We start from the raw sequence: 16,404 nt of genomic DNA on the forward strand, positions 1-16,404 counted from the left end.
ACCAGCGACCCAAGCTCACACTCGGAGGTTCGAAAAGACGCGATAAAGGGCACCAAGCCCGTTATAGTCCAGGGGTTCGAGGGTTGGGCCCCCGAAGGTTTCGACAGCTTCCCTAGGACAAACAGAGTCAGGGATGACTATGGGCAAGCCTGTACATGGCCGAGGCCCAAGCAAGCAAATGCTTGGGATGCCCTAAGTCATGTTCGAGACCGGTAGGGAAGTCTCTGAATGGGATCCTACCATAGGGAGGCACCGAGCCCCTAGGGCCAATCGAACAGCCCTAGGACCCACTGGAGAAGCCCTCTGGTACTTTTGGAGTGCGTCCCTGGACCGCTAGCCGACCCCTATCGAATGGGGCATGGGCCTCCACTCGGACTTACCCGATAACAGCTCATCGGAGGTGTCACTGCTCGCGCCCAATGAGAGTAGCCTGGCATGCTCTACCCCTCCTTTCGAACAAAAAGGATGCATGAGGGCTGCATAAAAAAGACAGGGAAGCTCCTGATCACCCTCTTGCTCCACGCAGAGGCTCGGGGGCTCTTCCTGCAACCAAGCCAAGACCCAGCGACCCGAACTCAAACTCATGGGCTCGGCAAACGCGATAAAACCCCTCAAACACGTGAAAAGCCCCTAAAGGAATAAACCCATTCCTCTAGGGCCTCGAGGGCTACACCTGGCGGGTGCGCTCGCGCGCACCCATCGAGATCTTGAGTACAAAATGCCATCTCGCCAGGAGCTGTCGCGAGCCAAGTCTCGTCAAAACCTCAGGGAGAGCGTTCACACTCTCCCGAGGCTTAGGGGCTACTGTCGGATACCATAAAAGGGGTCCTCTAAGCGAAAGCCAAAAAAATCGCTTAGACCCTGTCCAAATCAAAGCCAAGAGACAACTACTGGCTAACCCCCACCTTGTCTGAGGCTACCAATTCTCCGTCTCGCTCGAGGCCCCGCATGTAAGGCCTCGGATGGGGAACCGATTCCCCATCTTGCTCAAGGCCCTGCACGTAAAGCCTCGGACGAGGTGCCGATTCTCTGCCTCGCTCGAGGCCGGCTCGACAACAACCCTATCGCCTCCGCCTCGATCGATTTCCCTGACAGAATGTCACATCCATCTAATGCGACCAACCACTCCCGCGATGTCAGCCGAACGACGGCTCAACACAGCAGAGCGACTGACGAAATGGGAGTCGCATCAACACCATGCCATTCGGGACGGGACGGAGCAGGGGTTACCAGTCGCTGTGCTCAGTACTGTGCCCACGACTGATGCCCGCACTGCACTGTGCTACCTAATCCCTGCTCCAAGGACAACACGGCGGGGGGAGTCAAGTCCGGGTCTCTGTAGCCTCGGAATCGGTGTATAGGACCAACTGCTCCCTCCGGGCCTCAGCAATCCACTTTCGGGTCTCGGCAGCCTCGGGATTCATACCCGCCGAGCCCCCCACGATGGCTCGGCCTCGGCACCAACTGAGCCTCGGCTCTTCACCCTGTCGACACACAACGACCGGCACGTCGTCCGCCATGCTCTGCGTCAAGCTATCACTAGAGCTCCCACGTCGTACAGGATCGGGCGTGACCGGCGCGTCGCTCCAGTGCATCAAGGACAAAGACCGCTCCGTCGACCATGCCGCCACAGTGACAGGCTACAGGGCTCGGAAACACCACCTCCGCTCATAGGACGCCGCGTAGCGAAGGTATGTACCGCCCCTGTCCATTTGTCCTAGCGGCCGATAACCCTAGCGGCCGATATCCTGTAGCTGAGATGCGTAGCGAAGGTTGTGGCATTTTCACTTGTTGATGCCCTTATAGTTTGAACTACAAGCTATTGCAGTCTACTTCTGGTGGCTACTACTAACCTATTCAGAAACATATAGTGCACTATAGGAAAACAACAGTTAATGGGACAACCATATTTGCACAAGAGATGCATCGACATGCTTCCTGGAATTAGCATCATTCACTCATGCATACACCAAAATACACCCAAGCTACCATGATGAGCAATCCCACAGTTAATTATTGCAGCAACCGACCTTAACGTTTCCTCTTGTGGGTCTTCCACTGTTTCAGGACAAATTGGACAACCTCCTTCAGTGTTGCTTTCCGCCCTTCCTTGAAATTCCACATCTCAGCTACAGGATATCGGCCGCTAGGGTTATACTCATTGATTTCAAGCAGAGCCGTTGTCACCTGGGTATAGATTTCTCCACCGAGCTCTTCTTTCAATTCTTTAAGTTTAGGATCGTCCTCATTGATTATCTCCTACATCAGAGTAAGTGCCATTAGACAGCAAATAAGATAACACTAAAATGTTTCCAAAGTTGGGTATCCTCAATAACTTGGGGAATAAAGGAAATTTGTTTCATAACAGGATCATTTCCACAACAATCCTTATAGGCCAAACAGTGTATACACAGAAAAGAAAACTAGCACGGGCAAGCATTTTGCAGTAAATAAGAATAAAGAAATTGCACTGGACATATCTGCATATAAAGAGCATGATTTGACAGGATGCTGTTGTTACTCTCTCTATATCAAAATATAAGGCGTGATTTGAATCGATGCAGTCATCAAGAGAACACTGACCACTAATTTCTCTTATAATATATAATTATGGCAACAAAAGTTTGATGAGCAGAAAGTATATTTCTAAATACAAATGTAATATAATAATGTTTGTAGTATACACTATTCATATGATCAGACTAACTGTTAGTAAAAAAATAAAAAAGTTTGAATTTTGGCATACGTGCACGCCTAATATTTCTTGACAAGGCCGAACTTTCAGGTGCACGTGCGTTTGATTTTTATCAACTGGTTTTAAGACTGCCTGTAGGTTGTAGTTATTATCATAAAAAATAAACAATTTGCGAACTTTTAAAATTCAGATAGCCTACCTCCGGTTTGATTTGCTTGTCTTTTAGGATGTTGTTGGCATCACTCTTTCTAGATGTATAATGTCAAATGATAAATCTATTAGTATATTATTTTCATATGACAGATCTAATTACATAAATTTAGAGAAATTGCAAGAGAATTAGTTTGCACACAAGCTATCTAGGACTATGTTATTTTGATTGAATTAAGAATACACAAAGGAAACAAGAAACATGTATCCAGTTAAAATTTCTCAGAAGAGGACATAGCAAAAGGTTATATCACTAGATATGTTTGTCCACTAGTAACTTGTGCTGCCTGAGCTAGTACTGTATGAAGAAGCGATTAGTCATAGATACAGATTTTTGTACCATCTCTTTTCCTCCAATTCTGACAACATCAAAAGGGTGCCATTCTGGTTTTTTTTTATTTCAGCTTCCCACTTTGAACAAGGTAGAGCAGCATTTACTTTGGCATTGTCCCCAGGAAATATTTGCTTGCAAGCATTTGAAAATGCTTTTGGATCAAGCTCACCCATCCTCTTGATGCCTATATGTGCTCGGGGACCACCGTGCTCAAGCAAACCCTGTTGAGCCCATATCCATTGAGCCAAACATCACACAAACAAGAAATAATAATGAAATCTTTGGAACGCATAACAACGTATACTGAATACTTCTATGGATAAATTGTGAACAATTTAACAACATAAGGATTAGCTTACATTTATTAGCTCCTTCCGTATCTCCTGCAGCTGATCATTGCTTTTACGTTCCTTGATAACTAGAATTTGATTGGACGACTCCATAAAATCCATTTCATCCATTTTTTTCTTGTAACTGACTGTTCAATTCAACGATTTTCTTCTCTGATGCTGAATCTTTACTGTCTGAGTTACAGCTCATTGCTTCCAATTTGGCCTTCATTTCTTTTATCTCCATTTCCAGTTTTGCAAATCATTTAACTGATGTTCTGACTCGAGAGTCATAGTTGACACATCTAGCTTTTTGCTCTGCGGTTTGCATTCAGTTAACTTCCAAGGACCTTGTTTGCTTAACTATATCTTTCCCAAAGTTTACAACTTTACATAAATAAACAAGCTTTACCATAAATAATTTTATAGAAAAGCTACATATCAAATAAAAACTACACCAAATTGCAATAATTTGTTCTTTTTTTGGAAAATATTGCACATGCAGTTGTACATTTACTATGCATATCAGTGATGTATTCAAGTTAAAATTTAATCTATATTCAGAGTGGTTGATTGATAAAAATATTAAGTTATAAACCAAGAAAAAAAGGAAAAGACAAACTTAGTATCTAAAGCAAAATTATCTGTTTTCTTTTTTCTGTGATCATTATTTGAGTTTACAAGGTGCTAAAACACTGAAACAGCAATTGCATTTTTTTTAGAAAACATTTTATGTTGATTTGGTGCTGGTACTGAAATGATATCCATTTGTCAACTCTAGACATGATGATATAAAAGCTTTACCCAAGACAGACAAACAGACCTTGTTGTCTTCTACAAGAATGTCTATTGAAGTTCTTCCAAGTGCGAGAATGTTTTGTCTCCTTTTTTGTTGAATTCCCACCTTTCTACCCATCATTTTGACCTCTCAGCAGGACCATTTTTCCGTTGTTTGTAGACTGGCCATGGAGCATCGCCTTGGCATCTTCCCTCTCTTTGATGTACTTGCAGTACAGAATATTTTGTTCTTTTATGCTGCATGTCATAGCTTGTGCTGCCACGGTGTAATGGGCCATAATATGTATGTCCTCGCCATTTTCTATCATCCACAAGATGTGAGCTTCCTTGTCCAATGCCATCTACACCGCCATATCTGCTAATGGGTCTAAAAGAATGTCCTGGCCATTTTCTATCATCCACAAGATGTGAGCTTCCTTGTCCAATGCCATCTACACCGCCATATCCTCTGCTAATGGGTCCAAAACAATCATCTCTTGCTCTCCCACCATGACAACCACCTATATCATCATACTCTTCATAATCCTCATACCCCATGTACCTCTCCTCATATTTCAAGTAATCATCATTTTCTCCATGTTCATAATCCTCATACCCCACGTAACTGACCTCATATTTCAAGTAGTCATCATTTTCTCCATGTTCGGGCAGAGGACACAATGACTCAGCATATCTAGGTTGATAAAAACCCCTAGTATCTCCTTTTTGTTGTGCAGTTCACCTTGCATAAGATTGTTGCCTCATACAACCATGATTGCCTGAATTCATTGCTGAGTACACATGAAAGAATCATGTTACTGAGTATATTTAAACTGTGTGGGCATACTAAAAAATTTGTCTATGTCACTGTAACACCCTAAAATTTGCCGCTTTTCGAATAGAGCTAAATTGATTTAATTATGTATTTTTGTGCTCATGAAATATAGGAAAAGTAATATTTTTTTTAAAAAATTAAAATTTATCATAGGGTTTAGAAACATCTTTCTTGCATGCATGCTGCTGCATATGATTTATTATGATGATTGGTTTTTGTCCAAAAATTCAAACCAATTCAATTGTCTTCAAAAGGATTTCAAACAAAATGGCTTTTGCAATAAAAAAAAATGAAAAGAAAACATCCTCTCTCTTGGCCCGTGGCCTACTCCCTCTCCCTCCCATGCGGCCCGAACCCACTTCAGCGTTGGCCTAGTTTTCCCTTCACAAGCACAGTAGGCCGGCCCAACAAGAGCTGAAACCCGCACGCATGCCTCTCCCTCTCTGCTGTCTAACCGGTGGAGCCCACGCATCATAGTCATCCCCTTCCTCTCATCGTCCTCAAGCAGGACTCTGCCGATGGCAATCGACCGCCGGATCCCGGACTCCTGATTTTTTTTTTTAACGTGTGCGCCACGACCCAAGGCCTCATAAATAGCAAGCCGCAACCAAGCCCTAGCGCAAGCCGCAACGCCGCCGCCTCGCGCTCAGAGCCCGCGGCAACCACGAAACTCTAAAGCCGCAGAGATCGTTTCGCTGTGCCGCTGTTTTTGCCGCCGCCGGTTTTGATCTCCAGACACGTCCGCTTCCCGTCCTCTTGTCCAAGCTATCCCGCGGCGCTGTGCTGCTTGGATCGGCATCCCGCCGACGAGCAGACGAAGCCACCGCCACTGTCTGCACCTTACGCTGCCTTGCTGTTGTGCCTAGCTAGCTGACGAGCAGACCCGAGGTAAAGCAGATGTCTGCGCCCTTCTCTCTGTCTCTTGCTTCCGCTGGTTCTTACGCGTCGCCGCCGGGCCTTTGCAGGAAGCTGTCACCGCCTCTCCGGCCGATCGAGTCGTACGCCACCAGCCCGCCCTCGTGTCATCTCCGTTCGAGCGAAGCTAGCAGACTAGCTAACTCCATCGCCGGCCATGGCCTCCATCAGGTGCCTTGCCTTGCTTTCTTAGCTTGATGACGTCATTGTTAGCTTTGATGACTTCATATCTAGCCTTGATGACATCACATGTTGTTTTCTTGCCGTTTTCCTTTAGAAAAACAAATCCAGAGAATACAATGAAAATACATATACACATACAATCATCTTGAGCACATCTCCATATTTTCTTTCCTCGCTGGGAATTATACTATGCCTTTGACTACTGCTGACGCACGCTGCTTATGCATGTGTGACATACGTGTACATGCATGCCTCATCTACATGTATGGAAAATATTCATCATGCATCAGCTATTTCTTTATTCAAAATTCTACACCGTCTCTTCTAGATCAATTCAGGTTATCTTCTTGTATCCATCAATTCATCGTCTGTCATTTAGAGCTCATCGATATCAATTAATGTTCCCTTTTGTATATAATTAAAAGTATATATGTATAGCTGTAAGTTAATATTCATTTTGGTCTTTATTAAGTTATGTTGCTAGAAGGGATTAGAAATTATTAGCATTTAGTAACATAATATTCGTAAACTGTTCTAACAATATAAAAATAAAAGATCAAATAAAATATTAATTTGATTAATCTATATATAATGAGTTTTCACCTAGGTCGTTTATAAATATAAAATATGATTAATTTTACTTTAGTTTTCTAATTCAAATATAAATTTGACATAATATAATATAGATATTTATCTGAAATATCTTACACATGCTTTTGTGTATTTAAAATAATAGGAGCTCAGTTTTCTCTATCTAAAAAAAAGCAAATTTTCGGTAGTCGTTTCTTTTTCACTATAGCTCCGATTAGAGTGCTTTTCACGCCTGTGTGTTCGTAGCAATGCGTAGATTAGTTTTCAAACCTTTTTATTGATTGGTGTATTGTTCTAAATTTACTATGTTTGCTATGCATGTTTGTTCGGATGCTTGTGTGGTGCTTTTCGGTCTTGTCCAGTCGGTGAGTTTTGCGTTGGTGATCTATAAGAAGTTGGAGATCAAGAAGAAGAAGAAGAAAACGTTGAAGATTAAAGCTTACCGAAGGATCGGTGTTTAAGGCAAGTATAGCTTGGGTTTTCTTTCTATGACCATGATCTTGGGCTTGTTTAATGAAATGTGATATAAACATAAATGATGAATGTTATCCTTTGGCAAAAGCTGGGATTTACAGTACAGCTGTGAGGGCTATATGGCTCTGGCTCTAGTTATTTGAGAAACCCTTTTCTAGCTGGTTAGAGGTCTGCGAGTTGGGTATAGGACAGCCTCTGTCCTGTTGAGCCTAGCTTTGGAAGCGGCCTTTTACTTTATTTTTGGAAGGGGGGTTCCTATATCTGATGACCCTGCGGCCCTGGCCGGTTAGACGAGCTCTTGGGTGGCTTTATATGGTTTCCGGTGTTTTGGACCTTGCAAACCCATACATTTGGAAATCATGACTCACAGTGAAAGTGTACAACCTCTGCAGAGTGTAAAACTGTTATAATAGCCGTGCCCACGGATACGGGCGGCCCGGAAAACTGAGGGAATTGTTGTATGTTCATTTAAATTGTTTATGTGCAATTCATTATTCAATTACACTTGATCATGTGGTTATGGACTACACTACCTTGTTGCTATATTTGCGGAGTTCGACATGGACTCACCCTTGCAATTTCTCCCACACCTCAGGCTGGATATCAGTTTGCTAGAGTCTGAAGGAGTTAGGCTTGTGATCAACCAGTCAGTTGGATCCAGTGGAGTGAATTCTACACCCGGAGATCAGAATTGTCTATCCGTTGATTGTTCCTAAGGTTATCTCTTTTGCTAAGTTCGCTATATATTAAGCATTATGAATTGATACTGCCCCTTCATTTGTAGCTATATGTGAGATTTGATTTCCAGGGCTCACATATGGTGTGCATTCGGCTTTGTCCTTGAAACCGGGTGTTACAAGTGGTATCAGAGCAATGCTGACTGTAGGATGCAAGCCTAGTAGAAACTGGTCGTTCTAAGGTTTACAAGTTGCAACAAAAATCCTTGTTCTATAAACCTTGATATTTTCTTCCCTACGACATTCTTACCCTTGATATTCGTCCCCTCCTTGATGCTTCTTTAAAAGCTTTTTGTTCCCATCTACTCCTTGCTTTGATATGCTTTTAGAATCTTGTCTTACCTCCTTCTCGCGCAATTTGAAGTTAAGCTATAGGATCTTTACCCATAATTTGCAGAAGACGATAGTATCGCAAGTTTAGGTCAATGATTGAATTATGCACCATAATTGCTTGTTGGCTTGTTATTATGATTATGTTTTGTTTTGAATCTTTGTAATGAGTGCAATGATTTTGTGGGATTTTCCACAAATTCATTTAGTTTATAGGCATAAGACATAAGGATTAATGAATAGATAGCTGGGTTTTGGTTTTCTCCTGTTTTCCTATCCTATCTCTCTGGAGCAACCTGTCATCTTTGGTTTATATCTCTATTTTCGGGCAATAAAAAAAATCATGGTGAACTTTTAGAGAATACTAGACTTCAACATGTTTCTCTGACCTCAAGAATCACCCTGATGGCTATTATGGTTATGAAGTTATGAAAATCATAAGAGGATGTATCTGTGCAGTCAGAAATCTGGAGCAGTCTGTGGTCTTCTGGTCAGAACACAATTTTGGCTCATGCAAAGTCTATGAAATTTTTCTGGGAACAACTAGACTTATGTACCTTTCATGTGCCTCTGGAATCACCCCCATAGCTAATATATTTTGGGAGATATAAACATCACAAGCCGAAGTTTCTGTGCAGTCTGTAATCTGGGACAGTTTCTGTTGTGTGCTGTTTTTGACCAAATTAACTGCCGAATCTGGAAAAGTGTTCTAAAATAAAGTTGTGGAAGATTTCATAAGCTTTCCAACGGTATAAAGTACAACTTTATTGGATTTACATAACAAAAGTTATACCAGTTTTACTACGCTGCTGTTTTTAAGCTCGCGAGGAACTGCAGGTTCTGGTTTTTGCCAATGCACATGAGTCACTTCGGGATAATAGGACGACATCATGATAACTATCTCATTTAGAAGAAGATGCAAGCTATTCTTTGGTGCCCCTAGTTGATGTGTTCTTAAGGGGGGTAGCCAAGGCATAAAGGAATCACAAGATGGAGGTCTCATATAATCTAGAGCTTCACTTGGAAGTATCGGTTATTCCTACGGTGGAGGAATCACTATCAGACACAAGGATCTTTGTTCAAGATTGTTAACAGGTTGGATCATCTACAAGGAGCTCAAATATTTTGTCAGGATTGGTCTTCGCTTCAAGCTATCATCACTTGGGAGTTCAACCTTCAACTCAAGACAAGTTGGCACTGATGGCATACGAAAATATGATGATTGGACTCCTCTACAGTTGGTTCTTTGGCAACTTAAGTGAGTTTAGTTTGGATGGAGTTCTCTTTTTGGCTGTGGGATGTCTCTAATGATAGAATTATACGGACAATCGCTCAAGAGAGATGTGTTGAGCTGGAACCCGCTTAAGTATGCAAGAGGGATTCAGAGTTCCTCGGAATGGTAAGATTCTATCACACGTTCATTAGAGGTATTATAGTGTTGAACACAAGAGTTTCTTTTATAAAGCGGTTGGCAAGGATATGGATGTGCTCTATGTAAGAAAAGCAGTGAATTATGCATCAAGTCAACTATGGAGGCTTGAGATGGACTATTTGACATATGAGATCTGGAGTTATCCATTATGGAGCATAGTGGTATTATCTACTTGGACATGAAGAGTGATATCTACGTGAACCATAAGAATCTAAGGGACATGTTCAGTAAGTTGGTTTGAGATTGTGACATCAGTGTTGGGTTCAATTAACTAAATGTTTTTGGTTTAGAAGTTTTGTGTTTAAGAGTCACAACTCAACCTGAGCATATATATAGTTAATAGTGTTTTGAAGTTGGAATCTATTTTGGACCAAGAGAGTAATACATGAGGATCAATTGGAATATGGATGTATGAAGTGGTCGATTTGATATCTGGGACAAAAAAAAATCTAGCAAGACATGTTGAGAAGTATTGTGTTACATTTTGGAATTAGTGAGGACAAGGGTTTGTCATCCAATGGATTCCAAAGTGGTCTTTGTGGGAAGCATATGGAGTGTCAGTGTGAAGAATAAGCTAGCACCTAGCTGCAACAGTTCATTGAGGTTGTTAAAAAGGAAAAGAGAAGAGGCCTAACAATTGGAAGAGTACCAGAGAGTTGGTTTGTGGATACTTGATAGTTAATTAGAGGGCCTATCAACATCTGGGGATCAGCGAGTATGCTATTTGGAGTAAAAGTTAACAGGTGTGCAAAGTCAAGAGGAATCTTTGTCAAGATGATGGAACTACTCGAGAAAGTGAAGAGGATCCAATGGTAGTGTGTATTCCAGTGTCTTTGATCACTATCTTCCGAATCTCGAGGACGAGATTCATCTTAAGGGGGTAGAATTGTAACACCCTAAAATTTGCCGCTTTTCGAATAGAGCTAAATTGATTTAATTATGTATTTTTGTGCTCATGAAATATAGGAAAAGTAATATTTTTTTTAAAAAATTAAAATTTATCATAGGGTTTAGAAACATCTTTCTTGCATGCATGCTGCTGCATATGATTTATTATGATGATTGGTTTTTGTCCAAAAATTCAAACCAATTCAATTGTCTTCAAAAGGATTTCAAACAAAATGGCTTTTGCAATAAAAAAAAATGAAAAGAAAACATCCTCTCTCTTGGCCCGTGGCCTACTCCCTCTCCCTCCCATGCGGCCCGAACCCACTTCAGCGTTGGCCTAGTTTTCCCTTCACAAGCACAGCAGGCCGGCCCAACAAGAGCTGAAACCCGCACGCATGCCTCTCCCTCTCTGCTGTCTAACCGGTGGAGCCCACGCATCATAGTCATCCCCTTCCTCTCATCGTCCTCAAGCAGGACTCTGCCGATGGCAATCGACCGCCGGATCCCGGACTCCTGATTTTTTTTTTTAACGTGTGCGCCACGACCCAAGGCCTCATAAATAGCAAGCCGCAACCAAGCCCTAGCGCAAGCCGCAACGCCGCCGCCTCGCGCTCAGAGCCCGCGGCAACCACGAAACTCTAAAGCCGCAGAGATCGTTTCGCTGTGCCGCTGTTTTTGCCGCCGCCGGTTTTGATCTCCAGACACGTCCGCTTCCCGTCCTCTTGTCCAAGCTATCCCGCGGCGCTGTGCTGCTTGGATCGGCATCCCGCCGACGAGCAGACGAAGCCACCGCCACTGTCTGCACCTTACGCTGCCTTGCTGTTGTGCCTAGCTAGCTGACGAGCAGACCCGAGGTAAAGCAGATGTCTGCGCCCTTCTCTCTGTCTCTTGCTTCCGCTGGTTCTTACGCGTCGCCGGGCCTTTGCAGGAAGCTGTCACCGCCTCTCCGGCCGATCGAGTCGTACGCCACCAGCCCGCCCTCGTGTCATCTCCGTTCGAGCGAAGCTAGCAGACTAGCTAACTCCATCGCCGGCCATGGCCTCCATCAGGTGCCTTGCCTTGCTTTCTTAGCTTGATGACGTCATTGTTAGCTTTGATGACTTCATATCTAGCCTTGATGACATCACATGTTGTTTTCTTGCCGTTTTCCTTTAGAAAAACAAATCCAGAGAATACAATGAAAATACATATACACATACAATCATCTTGAGCACATCTCCATATTTTCTTTCCTCGCTGGGAATTATACTATGCCTTTGACTACTGCTGACGCACGCTGCTTATGCATGTGTGACATACGTGTACATGCATGCCTCATCTACATGTATGGAAAATATTCATCATGCATCAGCTATTTCTTTATTCAAAATTCTACACCGTCTCTTCTAGATCAATTCAGGTTATCTTCTTGTATCCATCAATTCATCGTCTGTCATTTAGAGCTCATCGATATCAATTAATGTTCCCTTTTGTATATAATTAAAAGTATATATGTATAGCTGTAAGTTAATATTCATTTTGGTCTTTATTAAGTTATGTTGCTAGAAGGGATTAGAAATTATTAGCATTTAGTAACATAATATTCGTAAACTGTTCTAACAATATAAAAATAAAAGATCAAATAAAATATTAATTTGATTAATCTATATATAATGAGTTTTCACCTAGGTCGTTTATAAATATAAAATATGATTAATTTTACTTTAGTTTTCTAATTCAAATATAAATTTGACATAATATAATATAGATATTTATCTGAAATATCTTACACATGCTTTTGTGTATTTAAAATAATAGGAGCTCAGTTTTCTCTATCTAAAAAAAGCAAATTTTCGGTAGTCGTTTCTTTTTCACTATAGCTCCGATTAGAGTGCTTTTCACGCCTGTGTGTTCGTAGCAATGCGTAGATTAGTTTTCAAACCTTTTTATTGATTGGTGTATTGTTCTAAATTTACTATGTTTGCTATGCATGTTTGTTCGGATGCTTGTGTGGTGCTTTTCGGTCTTGTCCAGTCGGTGAGTTTTGCGTTGGTGATCTATAAGAAGTTGGAGATCAAGAAGAAGAAGAAGAAAACGTTGAAGATTAAAGCTTACCGAAGGATCAGTGTTTAAGGCAAGTATAGCTTGGGTTTTCTTTCTATGACCATGATCTTGGGCTTGTTTAATGAAATGTGATATAAACATAAATGATGAATGTTATCCTTTGGCAAAAGCTGGGATTTACAGTACAGCTGTGAGGGCTATATGGCTCTGGCTCTAGTTATTTGAGAAACCCTTTTCTAGCTGGTTAGAGGTCTGCGAGTTGGGTATAGGACAGCCTCTGTCCTGTTGAGCCTAGCTTTGGAAGCGGCCTTTTACTTTATTTTTGGAAGGGGGGTTCCTATATCTGATGACCCTGCGGCCCTGGCCGGTTAGACGAGCTCTTGGGTGGCTTTATATGGTTTCCGGTGTTTTGGACCTTGCAAACCCATACATTTGGAAATCATGACTCACAGTGAAAGTGTACAACCTCTGCAGAGTGTAAAACTGTTATAATAGCCGTGCCCACGGATACGGGCGGCCCGGAAAACTGAGGGAATTGTTGTATGTTCATTTAAATTGTTTATGTGCAATTCATTATTCAATTACACTTGATCATGTGGTTATGGACTACACTACCTTGTTGCTATATTTGCGGAGTTCGACATGGACTCACCCTTGCAATTTCTCCCACACCTCAGGCTGGATATCAGTTTGCTAGAGTCTGAAGGAGTTAGGCTTGTGATCAACCAGTCAGTTGGATCCAGTGGAGTGAATTCTACACCCGGAGATCAGAATTGTCTATCCGTTGATTGTTCCTAAGGTTATCTCTTTTGCTAAGTTCGCTATATATTAAGCATTATGAATTGATACTGCCCCTTCATTTGTAGCTATATGTGAGATTTGATTTCCAGGGCTCACATATGGTGTGCATTCGGCTTTGTCCTTGAAACCGGGTGTTACAGTCACAGTTTTGGTTTCGGTTTGAGAAACATTGATTCTAAGGGAAACTACTAGGTGAATTTGATATGTGACACTCAGCCAAAACTATATTTGGTTGATCATACATGTTTACATCGACTAGATGCATCCCAAACATCAACACTAGTTCTTCACGTGAAAAGCATATTATGAGAAAAAAAAAACATGCACAATCAGTTAATTTTGCTTGTTCGTCTATCCACCATTGTTTTGAACACCCTTATTATGTATTAAACTTCTCTTATCATACCTTAGTATCTATCCTGAACTTCCACTGACATTTTCTCCAGCCAATTTGAGTTGGTAATTCTTAGATTTTAACAATCTTTTTTGCTTCAGCTTCTGTCTCAAACCAGTAATGGTCACTCAACTTCATCTTTCTTTTCCTCTCATGTCTAAGTCTCACTGCATATAGTTCTTTTCTCACTCCGTTAGATTACTGCCTTTTCTCTCACAATAAACTATTTTTTAGTTCTCTTTATTTTTCATGCCCTGTTTATTTAAATCTTTGACAAAGCCTCAGAACTCACCCTTGAAATTCACCGCACCCCAGGCTCTATGCGTTGTCCTCCATGGGCGGCACAGCAGAAACTGAAACCTGCCACAAAACCAGCGCCCCGCCAGTATTTCCAGCCAGCCACCAGCATCGTCACTGGCCAGCGGCGGCAGCCCCTCCCTCCACTTACCTTCTCTCTTTTTTTCCTCCACCCTCTCTCTGTTTTCCTATTTCTTGTTCTAGTCTTCTGGCAGAACTAGGTGATGCAGCTGCTCACGACGGATCACTCAGCGCAGTGGTCAGAGCACTCTAATCCGCTTTGCGGTGGACAGATCCGCGCTTCCTAGCCGGATCCGGACATTCCCAGTGGGGGCAGTGTCACTGGTGCTGCCCATGTCGTGGGGGCATCAAGCCGGTTATTGGTCCACCTTCGTTCGATTCACAGGAAAGGTAGTTGCAGCTTGCTGGCTTGAGGCGCACTTGGTGGGAATGCCTGTGATGCGTGGATGACCACTGGCAACAACGGGATGCTCGGTAAGCCGGTAAGGGTGTCCGTAATAGCGTGTGTGAATCGCTGGCTGATGTCAAAGCTAGAAACGTTAAAAAGGAAAAAAACTAGATAGCACAATGCATGTCAGAGACTTAGAAGATCTGGGAAGATGTGCGCGCTAGACTCTTGCAGGGCCACTAGAGTTGTGATTTTTCTGATTCTCTCTCCTTCTGATTAAGGGTGCTCCAAGCTAGCAACTTGGACAGCCATTGGGGACGCCCTAAGTCATCAACATCTGGTGATGAAGGCCGGAGGCTACAGTGGCGCGGTGAGGATAGGCTGCGAGCCCAACTTGGGCACCCATGGTGGTTGTGGTGGCTGAGGTGGGTGGTGGCTACAAGCGTCATGAGACGCGACCACAACTTAGGAGTTGTGCACAGTGGGTATGACGGCTGCCTTTGTGCAGGACATCCTCTTTTAGTATAAAATAATAGGCATTCCGCAGCTCTGACTGATTCGTTTTAAAAAAGAAATCATCTTCATGCACAAATTAAAAAGCAGAATATAGCAATGCTAAGCGTCAGTTACCCATCTAAATTCTGCCACCGAACAATCCGGCTAACCATATTCAGGCATTAGGTATAAAGAACAAGCAAGATAAACATGGGATTGATTGAACCCATCCAATCGCAACAGAAGGACTGCAAGGACAGTATCTGGATCCATGCAAGAACGAAAATTTTCCAGTCCAATCCGGATGGCGTCAAGGGTAGATGGAGGAGGAGCGTGAGTGCTACGCGAGGTGAATTCGAGTCGACATGATCCTGCGGGACGAGAGGCCTCGCGATTTGTTGGGGTGGGAACTGGGCGGCGCGGCCAGGAGAGGAGACCAAGGCACCAAGCAGGTTTTTGTGATGCCTGGGTAGCGCTAGGCGGCCGCTAGCGCCGTAGCGGGTGCAGAGTTTATCAATCTCGGGTAGACTGAAAGGTCGCGTGCATTATGGAAAACGTATTTTATGTTGCCTTTGTGCTACATCGGGAAACAAAGTCACAAGATACTGAAAAATGAATCTTTTGTTTTTTTTATAGGTGAATCTTTTGTTTTTTATGTAACAACTCCATCTTTTACTTTACCTCAGAGTTGTGCAAGTTATGTGACAATTGGTCTTTGTTGCATACTTGCAGTTCTTCATTTGGCATTTGCGCTGAGTTCATTTGGCATTTGCGCTAAGTCTCCTCTGTTTCTGTTTTAAATTTTTATATTTATATCATATGCTGATTAAAATATGCTGCCAACTGCAGATTCAGATCTGACGTGCACTGTTCAAGCTGTTGATATCCTAATAAGGGCAAAAAGTTATTGTTGCTCTAGCGTAGGGCAATGCACTGCTTGACTGCTCTTACAAATCCATTAATGCACTGCCTGACTGCTCTTACAGATATCACATGTCCTAGAGTGAGATGACAGTAGAACAATTTTGTAGCTTCTTTTAGCGTAAATTTTTTTTAAGATCACCATTTTTCATGTCTATCATCGCTGCACTTTTCAACCGAGCACCTAGACTTGGCACGACTTCGATGACAAGTATTTGTAGGCTGAAGTCATTATATATCTGTATATACTATCTATAGAGCTTAAGACTTGGAGAGCTTGAATTGAATCCAGAGTTTTAATTTGATGCAGTTGT

At 42.5% G+C, this 16,404-nt stretch overlaps 1 protein-coding gene and 1 long non-coding RNA gene across 2 annotated transcripts; one reads left to right on the forward strand and one right to left on the reverse strand.

The window, feature by feature from the left end:
* Window positions 1-2,031: 2,031 nt before the first annotated feature.
* LOC136491702 (factor of DNA methylation 1-like) lies at window positions 2,032-3,815 on the reverse strand. The gene is made up of 4 exons (XM_066487961.1): window positions 3,719-3,815; window positions 3,599-3,657; window positions 3,344-3,460; window positions 2,032-2,259 (listed from the first exon to the last, which is right to left on the reverse strand). Exons 1-4 carry the CDS (start codon window positions 3,813-3,815, stop codon window positions 2,032-2,034), a joined length of 501 nt encoding a protein of 166 aa, XP_066344058.1.
* A 7,427-nt stretch (window positions 3,816-11,242) lies between these two features.
* On the forward strand, window positions 11,243-16,133 carry LOC136490897 (uncharacterized). Its single transcript, XR_010767903.1, has 4 exons — window positions 11,243-11,584; window positions 11,659-11,779; window positions 13,451-13,572; window positions 16,019-16,133. It is a non-coding gene; the product is annotated as an uncharacterized lncRNA (long non-coding RNA).
* Window positions 16,134-16,404: the final 271 nt, after the last annotated feature.

Source organism: Miscanthus floridulus, chromosome 11, assembly GCF_019320115.1.
Source record: "Miscanthus floridulus cultivar M001 chromosome 11, ASM1932011v1, whole genome shotgun sequence".
Lineage (NCBI taxonomy): Eukaryota > Viridiplantae > Streptophyta > Magnoliopsida > Poales > Poaceae > Miscanthus > Miscanthus floridulus.